We start from the raw sequence: 14,004 nt of genomic DNA on the forward strand, positions 1-14,004 counted from the left end.
CAATGACTTCCTAGAAATACTGGAATGGATAACCAATGATAGCTCTTTTGTTATAATCCTATAGGTCTCTAGGCTCTATTCTTTCTTCTTTTTTTTTTTAAGCGTATTTTCTTTCAGTTGTTCAGATTGGCTCATTTCTGCTGCTGAGCTTATCCACTGAGTTTTAAATTGTGATTACTGTATTTTTTTTAAAAGATTTTTATTGGGGAATTGGGGGGATGGGAACAGCGCTGGGGAATTGGGGGAAGGGGAACAGACAAGTTGCTGTCCTTTTGTTCTTCAGTCTAGTTGTGGAGGACGTTGCTTCACTGGCCCAAGCTGGCACCATCATTGCGCTCTTCCCGGGCGAGGCAGATCAGTTGCCGGCTTCTGGACAGCTGCTCACTGCGGCTGCCGGCCGCCCACGCTGGCTGCTGGCTACACATGGTAGCCCATGGCAACTCACTTCAGCAGGGGCTGCAGCCTACGCCGTCGCCAGCAACTCCCAGAAGCCCAGCTCCAGGTTGAGCTGTTGTTCAGCATCTTAGCTGTAGAGGGCAGTGTCATGGGCCCTCATATGTGGGATCCGAACCGGGGCCCTCTGGCGTCCCAAGCCAGTTCTTAACCATTGCGCCACTCGCTCGGCCCTATTGTATTTTTTTCAGTTCTAAGATTTTCATTTGGTTCTCCTATATCTGTTATTTCTTTGCTGAGTCTGTTTTTTCATCTTTTTCAAGCATGTTTGTAATTGTTCACTGAAGCAGTTTTTTTTTATGGCTACTTGAAAATCTTTATCAGATAATTCTAACATCTGTCTTCTCAGTGTTGACATTTATTGATTGTAGTTTTCATTCAGTTTGAGGTCTTCCATGGAACACCACAAGTGATTTTTCTATTAAAACTAGGACATTTGGCATATTGTGTCCTGAGTCGCCTAATTTTACTTAAACCCTCTATTTTATCTGGCTTCCTCTGACACTACTCCAAAAGGGAGGTGAGGGGAGGTGCCATTAGAAGTCCTTGTTCCCCACATAGCCTTCATTGACATGAGGTGGAAGGCTCTTCATTACTGCTGGATGATGGTGAAAGTCCTAATTCTAACACCACAACAGGTAGGGGGAGGGGACCTCATTACCACCAGGTGGAGAAGGAGGCCCAGGCTCCCTGCATGGTGGTTCCTGGAATGGGTGGGGTTGAGCCCACAGGGTTTTTTTGGTGGTGTTTGGCTGGAGTACAGTCATTGTTGTCTAAAATTTTTCTGTCTTGTCAGGCTGTTCCTATCCTGGTTCTTTGGCTAAAGAGAGCAGGCTTCTGTTGGGGTTTTTTTTGGTCTGTGCCCGTTGAATTTCTGGATTGCTGGCTTCTTTAGCTCTAAGTCTGGGATATACGAGGCAAAAGGAAACTCCAAGAAACTCACCACCATGTCATTCCTTGGGTGCCAAGGTGCCAGCCAGTCTGTCATTTTAACTCCACCTTCCAGAATATTCTTGTTTATTTTATATATAATGTCTGGGGGTTTTAGTTGTATTTAGCAGAAAGGTTAAACAAAAAAGTACATCTCCTGCATCTTCCCAGAAGCAGAAGTCCTTGCTCTCTGCCTTAACAATCACACTGTCCCAATGTCCCTCACTACCAAAAGCCACACCGTCCCAGTGTCCATTGCCTTTTCTTTCCATACCCCTTTTCTTGGCCTAATTACTTTGTCATTCATACAAAGAAGTTGAAAACAAACTCAAACCAACTGGCTTCATCATAAGAAGTGATGTAAATGAATTTGAAGCTTTGTATCCAAGACCTTCATTTCAAGAAATACTGAGGGACCTGCACACAGCCTCCGACAGGCCACTTCTTGACAATCCAGTATCAAAGTGGCCTGTCAGATGTAATTTTACTAACATTGCTCCCCTCTGAAGTCCCTCTGAAAGGATAAAGCAGAATGTTCTGCAGGACTCAAAATGTATACATTGCTCACCTTCACTGTCACAGCATTCTAGGATGGAAGGGTCTTCCCGAATCACTGCGGTCAGTGCATTGACATCCCCATTAGATGCTGCCTGGTACACCATGGTCAGGTCAACCTCCTCAGATGAATCACCTTCATGAATCAAACAGACATGTTAGTGTGTGGAGCAAATTCACTGAAAGAATAACACCCAAAGCGTCACCCACACAAGTGATTCATGAAAACCTCTCTGGTGAATCCAGGCAGGGGGCTGAGTCACCCTGTTCACATGCACTCTCACCACTTCTGAAGAAAGTTAGACCAGTGTGGGCCATGTTGTAATGTCACCATTACAACATGAGAAGAAGCCTAAGGTATTGGCTGTGCCCTGAGATTTTATGATTCCCTCCAGGTATTCAGTCTTTTTGAAATCAGTGAGGCCAGGTAGGAAAGGGGGGCCTGCACCTTCATTCCAGGTTTCCCTTTTATATCTGGGACACATTGCTTTTTCCTTTCAATGACTCAGTTTACCTAACTTTGATAGAGACATTGGACACCGTATTCTCTGTCCTCTGGATGTCCTCTCCACCCTTTTCCTGCCTTGCTTTGTACCCTTGAGGGCCAACCCTTGCTGATGGCATCACCCAGGACCCCTCCTGCTCTAGCTTGCCCATGGAGGCAGTGGCAGGAGACTGGTGGGGAGAAGTGAGGGCGACACTGAACATGTCTTCCTGCCATCCCCCTAGTGCAGCATCTAGAAGTAGCTGCTTCTCTCTGACCAGGAAGTTCCTCCTCCCTAGAACCAGCTTTCACTGGGCTCCCTCTGGGAACACAGATTGTTTTCAACTCTGCATCCTCTTTGCATGCAGTCCCTTCCTGAAAGCTCCTTCATTTGAACCTCTGGGGTTTCATGATATGGTGTTTTCAGAAGGAACAGAGCTGTATGCGACTCCTTTGAATTTGGTAGCCACCTGTATTATACCTTTTTGCACAAGTGAACCAGTAGTACTGCGAAAGGTGACAACGAAAGCGTGGGTCAAAGGACCCTAGGGGAGCAGTGGAAGGACTGGAAGGTGAGTCCTGCTCACAGGGAGACAGACCCCTACTGAGATGCTGGGCTGAGCCCCTTTAGGATTTCTCCCACGCATAGCCCTTGTTCAGGGAAAATATGCATGTGTAAGAAAAGTTGTGTTTTTTTTTAAATTGAGTTTTTCTACTAACGTGGACATTGTGCCAGAAATGCTTTAGAGTTCTAATAGATCTTTAGTTGGCAGTGGTCCTAACACTTTGGCTTGCTTTCTCTGTCCCAGTATTTCTGGGAAGTCATTAGTGATTTTTTAACCAGTTGGCCAGTGCCAGGAGGAGCTAGTTATGGAAAATCATTCACTTATGACAATAAAAGTGAGTAGTTGCTCTCTAATTTATCTACGATAGGTTTGTTGTTATTGTTGTTGTTTTTAAAGCTGATTCTCCTGTATATTTGCCCGGGAGCTGTAAGTGGGAGGTGAGAGGTGTCAAGGTCTCTGCATAAGTGCACGGGCTCTGGAGCGCCATCACTTGGGTTCAAATCCTGATTTGCATTAACCAGCTGTGTGAATTTGGGCCAATTACCCTCTCTGAACCTTAGTTTCCTTATCTTCTTTCCTTAGATTATGATGATTATGACAATCAACTATCTCATAAATTTGTTGTGAGGAGTAAATGAGTTAATATTTAATCCTCTGTGCTTTTAGAACAAGGCATGACATGTAATAAATGCCGCAAATATTTTGCTACTATTACTGCTACTTTCTCTTTTCTTGTGGGTTTAGAGATCATTAGAAATCTGAGGCATGTAGATAAAAAGGTCTTTCTTTGATGATGGCTAGATAAAGAATCCATATGTTGCATACAACATTGTCTATTAGAAACCCTTTCACGAGTCTAGACATTTTGTTAAGATTGCTCATGCATGATATCCTTGGGCACAAGAAACAGGCACCAGACTTCAGGACGAAGATAGGCCTGGTATCTGGTTGTATGACCACATCTGAAGGAGCTGGTGGTATCACCTTAGAGGGAAGATCCTGGTGGTGGGCTGAGGAGCTCTGTATTTATAGCCTGTTTATATCTTACATGTTATATAACATATATAAACATGTTTATAATGTGTTCATTACTGAGTGCAATAAAATCTATAAGGCACATTCATCACACTGCTGAGCATACACAACTTGAGAAAGGACATCATTGCCTGATAGAATGAGGATACCAAAATAACTTGCCAGAAGGATTCTAATAAGATTGTATTTGTTGGAGATAAACATAGGGTAATGTATCTTAGTCCAAAATCTACCCGATGGAACTAACTGAAAGATTGTTGAACCTATTGTTTTTATTGTTCAACATCCCCTCACCCTCTTGGTGACCTTAACCTGATTATTTTCCAGGGATTACCTCCCCTACACCTGCAACGCATGGGCTGATTCAGTGGAGTTGACTATATCTCTGTTCAGGGGCAGAAGATGTGATCTAGAACGAAGCCTTCAACACAAGCCTTACCCTGGTCACACAGATTGGCTCAGGGATGTGCCCCACCCAGTAAGAGCCTTCTATGAAAGGCAAGAATGCTTTGACTGGGATTGCTGGGAGTAATACTCTTGCTTTGTTCCACTATCCATGAAACTGGGAGCTATGGGTGGAGAGCCTAAGAATAAAGACAACATACGGAGAAAGGCAGAGCTGGGATAAGAGAAGGAAATAATTGAGACCTGGTGGTATAATTTGAACTCCTGAATCAAACCACAGCTTATGCCAGCACCATCTGTGGAACATTTATATGAGCCAATAAATTCCTTTTTTGCTTAAGTCAATTTGCATAGATTTTTTGTGTTTTTCTTTTTAATAACTTAAAGAGTTCTAACCAACAAAAGGTTTTAGTGGCAACACATTAGAAAAGAAAGTAGGGTTTTAGTTGGGCAGTTAGTGCTACAGAAATGAACAGTGTGACAATAAACTAGTGGGAACTCTGGCTGCATTAATAATAATCTAGTAATTAGACTGAAGGAGGTAATAGGCCTTTTCTATTTTCAACTGGTTGAGGTCTATGGCCCATAGATTAAATGGGCTATAGGTGCCTAGAGAACATTCAGAGGTGAGTGACTGAAACCGGGTATGAATGGACTTCATGTCACATAATGACTAGTGGAAGGAAATAGGTGTTTATCCTGGAGAATACTATGGGTCATGATGGTAACCTTTAGATATTTGAAGACCTTTTAAAAAAAATTTTTAGACTAATTGTGGTAAATATACATAACATAAAAATTGCCATTTAAACCATTTTTAAGTGTATAGTTCAATGGCATAATGTTGTGCCACAATTAACACAATCACCACAATCCATCTCCAGAATTTGTTTCACCTTTCAAACTCTGTACCCATTAGACAAAAACTCCCTATTCTTCACTCCACCTCACCCCCTGGAAACCAGCATTCTACTTTTTGTCTTTGTGAATATGACTAATCTAGGTATTTCATATAAGTGGAATTAATAGTATTTGTGCTTTTCTGACTGGTTTATTTCACTTAGCATAATGTCCTGGATGTCATCTATGTTGCAACATGTGCCAGAATTTACTTCTTTTTAAAGGTTGAATAATAACACATTGTATGTATATACCACATTTTGTTTATCCATTCATCCATTGATGGACACTTGGGTTGTTTCCATTTCATGGCTATTGTGAATAATGCTGCCACAAATATGGGTATACAAATATCTCCTCCAGTGTCTGCTTTCAGTTCTTTTTGGGTATACACTTAGAAGTGAAATTGCTGGATTTTTTTTTTTTTTTTTAGGATTTTATTGGGGAATCGGGGAAGGGGAACAGACAAGTTGCTGTCCTTTTGTTCTTCAGTCTAGTTATGGAGGACGTCACTTCACTGGCCTATGTTGGTATTATCATTACGCTCTTCCCGGGTGAGGCAGATCAGTCGCTGGCTTCTGGATGGCCACTCACAGCAGCTGCTGGCTGTTCACGCTGGCTGCTGGCTACACATAGTAGCCCATGGCAACCCACTTCAGCAGGGGCTGCAGCCTACGCTGTCGTCAGCGACTCCCAGAAGCCCAGCTCCAGGTTGAGCTGTTGTTCAGCATCTTAGCTGTAGAGAGCAGTGTCACTGGCCCTCACCTGTGGGATCTGAACTGGGGCCCTCTGGTGTCCCAAGCCAGCTCTTAACCATCACGCCACTGGGCCGGCCCTGATAGTGTGTTTTGATGCACAATGCTTTAACTTTGATGTAGTTCAATTTGTCTATTTATTCTTTTGTTGTATATACTTTTATCATCATATTCAAGAAATCATTGCCAAATTCAATGTCATGAAGCTTCCCCTGTTTTCTTCTTAGAGTTTTATAGTTTTAGGTCTTTTTTTTTTTTTTTTTAGCTGAGCTATCCTGCCACCTGTTGGCAGCTCAGCGGCTAGTTTTAGGTCTTACGCTTAGATCTTTGACCCATTTTGAGTTACTGTTTGTATGTGGTGTTAAAGTAAAGGTCTGACTTCATTGTTTTGCCATGTGGCTGTCCAGTTGTTCCAACACTATTTGTTGAAAGACAGCTCTTCCCCTACTCGTCTTGATACCCTTGCTGAAAATCAATTGACCAAAAATATATGAGATTATTTCCAGACTCTTAGCTCTATTTCATAGATCTATATGTCTGTTTTTATGCCAGTACCATACTTTTTTTATTACTGTAGCTTTGTAGCATATTTTAAAATCAGGAAGTGTGAAACTTCCAACTTTATTCTTCTTTTGTAACATTGTTTGACTATTTGGGGTTCCTTGAGAGTCCATATGACTATTAAGATGGATATTTTATATTTTTGGAAAAACATTATTGGGATTTTGATAGGGATTGTATGGACTCTCTTTGGGTAGTACTGACATCTCAACAATATTGTCTTCTAATCCATGAAATAAAGGGTGTCTTTCCAGTTATTGGTATCTTCTTTAACTTCTTTCAGCAATGTTTTGTAGTCTTCAGTGTACAAGTCTTTCATCTCCTTGGTTAAGCTTATTCCTTAGTATTTCATTCTTTTCGATGCCATGATAAATAGAATCATTTTTCAAAAGCTTTTAAGCAGACAATTTTATGGTTAAATTGTTCTGTGACACTCCAGCAGTTAGAAATAGCAGTAGGTGAAAGTGACAGATAGAAGAATATTTTAATTGTTAGAGCATTGTAAAAATGCTCTGGGTCACCTCAAGAAGCAGTGAGCTTCCTGTTATTGAAGGTGGCCAATTTTGGCTCGATGGCCACTAACACAGTATATTGCAGAAGGAATTCAGATAGAGAGTAAAGCATAGGGTAGGGGAAAAGGAAGATGTGTGAGGAAAAACAGAATGTACTTTAGAGTTCCTTCAAGCCCTGAGATAGCATACTAAACCACAGAGTGATTAGGAAATAGGAAATGAAGGGGTTTCCGTAGAGGTTTTGTAGAAACAGTCAATTTAAACTGCAGTCAGTGCAAATAATTAGGCCTAAACTTGAGACAGTCCAAACAATTTGTGTAGAAATGAGTGATGTATAAATAATTGGTACAAGAAGAATGACTGATGGTCCCTATGGAATCTAAAATGGAGGCAAGAAAAAAATTTTCTACCAACAGTCACAAAAGCATTTAAGACATGCAGAAGATTGACATCAAGAAATAAGATGTAAATTCTTCCTTCTCTCCTTTCTTCTTTCTTTATTTATCTATCTAATATCTATCTATCTGCTATCATCTATCTATCATCTATTTTTTATCATCTTTCTTTCTATTCAGCTTAGAAAAGGAGCACAGTTTGAATGGCTCTTGCTTCTCTAACTGTGTGAAAAAGTTAAACAGATAGACTTATGTATAGGTACATGAAGAGAAATTCCAGAATTCACACAGAGGAAGAGAGACTGAAAGTAGAGAAAATGGAAAAGAGACACAAAGAAATAGGAAGAAAGAAACATTTTTTTTACAAAAAAGAATATATTTTGTAAAATATTACCTATGCATATGTATATACATGAAATATGTAAAAGACTGGAAAAACATGCATCAAAAAGTCAATAAAGATAGTCTCTTGGATATTCTTCAGCACTTTCTTATATTTTCTAAATTCTCTATAATGAATTAATATTTTTTATAGTCATCAAAGTAATCCAAGTTTTTTTCTTAAATAGTGAAAGAGAAATATCTTACTAGCTTTACATTAATGTGCTACCACTAAAAGGTAGACAGAGCCTAGTGTGTCTATAATGAGAAAACAAATCCTAGATATGTGACAAAGTTATGAAAAAGAAAAAATATGTATGTATTTTTCTAATTCTGACCTTTATAAATATCTTAATAGATTAAAAAAATGAAACAAGTGTGTATTTTAAATTTTTATCTAAAAATTGGAAGGATAGATGTTATTTCCCTTATTTTTCATTGTTAAAAACCTTAACAGGTTTCTGGGTGTATCATAAATTATCCACCTTATCCCCAGGGCCTAGCTCTTTAATAGCAGGATTCCAGACATATGACCGGCTACTAGAAACATTTTTGATTAGATGAACTTCTTTGGAGCTTCTCAGATTTTATACAAATGTGAGCCCCTTTTCTAGAGCTTCACACAGTGGCTCTGCCTGGAGTTATTGTGTAATTCCATGGGAAAGCCCTTGAATGCACCAATTACTGGGCTCACTCTATTGAAACTACCTAGAGGTCAGCTTGACATTTGTTCTCCTTAGGCTGTGACTAATTTGTGGAAGGGCCAGGTCCACGTAAGGATAAATTGAGTATTGCAGTTTCAAGAGTCCAGACCAGGATGATCTTGAAGGCTTTCTTTGGTTCATTCTATTCTGAGGATACTTGGATGGCTGAACCCACCCTAGAGTCAACAGTGAAGTTTGGATTCATTTGGGGCAACTATGGAGGAGTCTGCAGATCTTCCTTAGATTGTCTCTTGGAGTAGAACTGATTACTCCTGAAGAACTAAAGTTTAATCATTCATCCATTTACTCTACCACCGGCAAGTGAAACTGCAGGTTCAAATGTTGTAGAACCTCTGTCCCTAAGAAAGACATGCCCTAATGGGAAGACTAGTGTGTAATTTAAATTGCAATATGCCAGGGATATTATTGCAGGACAGAGGGAGAATCACTTAAATAAATAGTTTCCTGGGCGAACATTCTCCTAATTCAGATCCCTCTTGCCTCCGGCAGGATTATCCTGGGTGCTTTGGGGACAGTAGAAAAATTGCATTTGGGGGCTGCCTAGAACGACCTATGCGTAAGGTGGTGAGGGCTTTTCTACACTTTGAAGGAGGATGCCAGGTCTTCACTGCACTCAGATGGCTCCATGTGACAATATTGCCACCCACTGGTGATAAAGAATCTCTGTGGGCCTTGACCTGGACCCTGAACTGGGATGGTGCCAGTTCTGCTGGGCAGAATTAAAAGTTAGTCTGGAACACTCTGGCTATGCAGGAACAAGTTTAAGGTCATTGATACAGTTGGCTGGCATTAAAGCAAAATTAGTTTCATGTTACTCATCATATATATCATACATGGAGGCAATGTAGGAAAATGGTAAAAGCACTGGGCTGGCCGAGTGGCTCAGTTGGTTAAGAGCTCGCTGAAGAGTTTGAGCTCTGAGCAACAGCGGTTCGAGTCCAGCCCGAGCTGAGCAGCCGCTGAGCTGCCAACAGGTAGCAGGATGGTTCAGCTAAAAATAAATAAATAAATAAATAAAAAATAAAGAGAAAATGGTAAAAGCATAGACCTAACCTCCAGAGTTTGAATCCTGGCACTGCCACTTCCCTGAGAGCTGTGCGGCCTTGGGCGAGTTGCTTAACCTCTCTATTCCCCCTTGTCAAATGGGATAAGAATACTATTTACCTCGTAGGGCTGTTTGAGAGCTAAATGAGTTCCACCTAAAGTGCTTAGAGCAATGCCTTGCACAGAGTAAGTATTCAAACCATGTCAATTGTTATCAATATAACTTCTTTGACATAGAGAGGAACCTCTGTTTTCTTTCCCCTTAATGAGACCCCTTGCCTTGCTTAGCAGGCAGCAGAGATTTTGTGAGCTGAACCATTTTACTATTTCTTCTGTTTTCTCTTCCAGTCCCTCAGGGTGCATTGACTGAGGCTTTAAGAGGGTTTTTATAAAGTGCCAGTCATATAGGAGAGGAAAAAGAGTTTCTAACATTTTAAAGAGAAAAATAGCTCTGAGGTTTCTGCATGTACCAGCTGAGAGCACAAATGTTCAAAGCAACCTTCACGCTGTGGGGGTGACAAGGAAGGAATTTCTTTCTGTGGGGAGGAAGTCTCCCAACAATATTATCTCAAGGGTAAATATCTGGCCACAATCAGACCTTTCTTCATAACCAGATTTGAGACGCAGCACACGTTGCACTTCTTTGAATCTCAGCATTGCTCTGTTCCTCAGGGTGATCCTTCTGACCTGTGAATGCCATTCCAGTTAGCATCTCTACTGGAAGGAGGGGGTGGGGAGGCGGGGGCTGGGGAATGGAATTTGCTGTTTTAAGAAGTATGTCTGTGTTGAACTTCAGTAATGATGCCTCTCTAGAATGCATTTTCGCAGAACGCACTTTCATTTTAATAATACTAATTCTTCAAAAATAAGACCTGTCTTTAGTGCCTAGGGCAGGGCTTTTAGTATATGGACAATAAATAGATCAATTGATTGATTTAGTTTGCATGTTCAGGGGATTTTCTCACCCATTGGGGTCTTATGGAACTCTTCTTAATGTTAAAATATTGTGTCAAGTAGTTTTTTGGTAATTAGGAAGCTGTAAGTCTTAAATAAATTTTATGAAGGATTGTGCTGGCCTTTGGAAATTGAAGTCAAGTGTTATTTTGTCCGTCCTTTCTCTGATCTCCCTTGCTTTCTTCTGGATCAAATGAATGACTCCACCTACCTTTCTTACTGTACAGAAATACCCTAGGTATTTGTCATTTGAACTGGGGACTTTGGAAGGTGAGGAATAAGTGAAGAAGCAGGGCTTGTTTAGTTTGAAGAAGAGTAGGCTCCGTTGTACGTAACATCTGTTTTCAAATATTTAAAAAGTTGGAAGCAAGTTTAAGACTTGTTTTTCATAGAGCCAGAGGGCAGAACCAGCTCTGGTGGGTAGACATTGGCATGAATAAAATTTTGAATGACTAGAGCTGTTCAGAACTAGAAGGGACTACCTTGTGAGCTAGTGTGCTCCTTATCACGACCCATGTTTAAGCAGATGCTCTTGAAGAGATAACCTGCACTGAGCAGCAGTTGACCCCTAAGGTTCCTTTCGTACTTGGCATTCTATGCGTCTTTCTCACATCTGTGAGAACCAAATAATGAATCACCTATTGTTGTGAACAATGACTATTGGGCTGGGAGGGATTTGGAGGAGAGGTTCTCCTTTGGGTCCTTTAAACACCATCCTCCTAATGGCCCTTCACTGTGGCCACTTGCAAAAGTGCCCCTAATGCTTTGATCTCCTGAAAATATTGGGTTATTGGAAGTCATGATGCATTTTTGCAACAATAAACAGAAAAAAATCCATCATGACTTTTCCGACAACCCAATAGTAAGAAAGCGAATGTAATTGGGGCATCTGGTCCAAGTGTCAGAGATTAAACAACTTTATCTCTCTGTGGTCCTTTAGCTTTGCATCGTTCCTAAAGCCCTGTTGCATCTGCATTCTGTCAGCTGGCCTTCCATGGATGCCCTCATTGTCTTGACTCTGCTTTCTCCCTTTTTGTCAATAATTCATCCCCAGGTTGAATAGCATCTCTTCAAACAAATATTTGGAAAGGTCCAAACAGCCTCGGGGCCAGGAGGCAAAGAAGAGAAGGGAGAAAATTCTGGAAGGTGCGACAGCCTGAGGTGGGTAGTACTCTCAGGGATTAGGACAATGGTCTCACGCCTGTGGCTACAACTTGTGGGCAGTGGCTGCTGCTGGAGCAGGACCAAGGTAGCATACAAATCCAAAATCTCCCACATTGTGATCTTTCTATGGATTGGAACACATGATAGAGCCTGAAGAAAATCACTAAAAATTTCTGAGATCCAGTGTGAGGTTTGCTAACACCAAGGTCAATTTGTTACTCATTTATTAAGTGAATCTCTGTTCCCCGCTACCTTGCCTTGAAATCCCCTTCCATAATAATATCAAGGGTGATATCAACTGGTTTGTCACAGCCCCCATCAGAATGGAGGCAGACCTAATAGCTGAAGTGGGGCCAGTAATTTTTAGCAGCTGGATTGTGGGTACTGAGTGTATTCCTGGGGAATTGTCTGTGGGGTGAGGATCAGGCAATTCCTGTTGATCTGAAGGTTTGGAGATGTTTTAACACTGTAACAGCCAATGACTCACAGTTCTGAGCATTGTGCTGGCGTTATACCTGTATATTTGTTCTTTACAAAAATAAGATCATGCTGTACATACAATTTTGATTTTTGCTCTTTTTCACTTAACATTAGATCATAAATATTTCCCCAAGTCATAAGATAAGATTTGAAAATATTATTTATAGAATGTGGCATTAAATCCCAGTGACTGAATTTAGCACAACTAATTTGATCAGTTCTCTCATTATTGGACATTTAAATTGTTTCTCTTTTGGGGGGAATTGTAAATTCTGTTGCTATTCTAAATAACACTATACCGCTCTTGCATATGTCCTTTTGTGCATCTGTGATTATTTCCTTTGGACACATTCCTAGAAGTCAACTTGGGAGTCAATGGATTTGATTCTGTCAAACTGCCCTCCAGAGAGTTTGAACTAATTCCCACCCCCTCCCCAAGCAGTGCTGGAGAGCACAAATTTCACCCCATCCTTAAGGACACTGTGCATTATTAAAAAAAAAAATAATAGTGATGTGAAAGAAGAATAGTATATTGTTTACAATGGCCATTTCTTTTATTGTTCCAGAGAGAGAACTTCTTTCTTATGTTTATGGCCATTTTATGAATTATTTATTGGTGTCCTTTATGTTTTATTATGTCAAGGCATTTGTCTTTATCTAATTGATTTGAAAGAGCTTTCTATACAGTAAGGACACTAACTCTTTACCTGATATCTATGCCACAGTTACTTTTCCTTGTTTGCCACTTAAGTTTTCAGTTTGTTTTAGTTGGTTTTTGAAAAATACATTTTCAATGTTGATATAGTAAAAAAATCTATGGCTATTACATTTAAAATATGTATTTCTCTGTTTTTATAATCAGAAAGGTCATCCGCATGGAACCTTATAATTATTTATTTGTTAACATTTAATTATAATTAATACGGAATTTTTAAACTTATTTTTGTATGCCACAATTAATTTTATTTGAAAGAGTCAATCTTTGGATTTTCTCCCTTTCCTTGCAAATTGATCATGGCAGCCTTACTGTATACTAAATCATTATTAACACTTTAGAGGAGTCTCCTCTGACAGCCCATTTACTGAAACTGTGGCTTAGGAAGAAAGACCCCAAGGCTACTCTCTCTCCAGTTCTGTACACATGAACTTGGGGATGTGGCCAAAGTGCACCTCAGTCACATGCCATAGAGTCTTGTGGTTAGTCCACAGTCAAGGTTCTTAGTTAGCTTTTTTGTGTTTCCTGCACAGTTTTGTTTTGTTTTTTTTTAAAGATTTTTATTGGGGAATTGGGGGAAGGGGAACAGACAACTTGCTGCCCTTTTGTTCTTCAGTCTAGTTGTGGAGGACGTCACTTCACTGGCCCAAGTTGGCACCATCATTGTGCTCTTCCAGGGTGAGGCAGATCAGTGTCCGGCTTCTGGACGGCAGCTCACTGCGGCTGCTGGCCGCTCACGCTGGCTGCTGGCTACACACGGTAGCCCATGGCGACTCACGGCAGCCCAGCTCCAGGTTGAGCTGTTGTTCAGCATCTTAGCTGTAGAGGGCAGTGTCATTGGCCCTTATATGTGGGATCCGAACCAGGGGCCTCTGGCGTCCCAAGTCAGCTCTTAACCAATGTGCTACTTGGCCGGCTCCACAGTTTTTTTAAAATTAGTTTCAGGTGTACAAAACAATATACTAGATATTTACACCCCTCACAAAGTGT

The 14,004-nt window shown here is 40.7% G+C and overlaps 1 protein-coding gene across 1 annotated transcript in view; it reads right to left on the reverse strand.

Moving 5' to 3' along the window:
• LOC109385699 (ankyrin repeat domain-containing protein 55) overlaps positions 1-14,004 on the reverse strand; it is a gene marked incomplete at its 3' end in the record, with an annotated part of 43,486 nt that overhangs the window by 17,612 nt on the left and 11,870 nt on the right. The window contains exon 3 of the mRNA XM_019648208.1: positions 1,952-2,074. Coding sequence (XP_019503753.1) covers positions 1,952-2,074 — 123 coding nt within the window. The remainder of the gene's footprint in view (positions 1-1,951; positions 2,075-14,004) is intronic.

Source organism: Hipposideros armiger, unplaced genomic scaffold (genome assembly GCF_001890085.2).
Source record: "Hipposideros armiger isolate ML-2016 unplaced genomic scaffold, ASM189008v1 scaffold_122, whole genome shotgun sequence".
In the NCBI taxonomy this organism is placed as follows: Eukaryota; Metazoa; Chordata; class Mammalia; order Chiroptera; family Hipposideridae; genus Hipposideros; species Hipposideros armiger.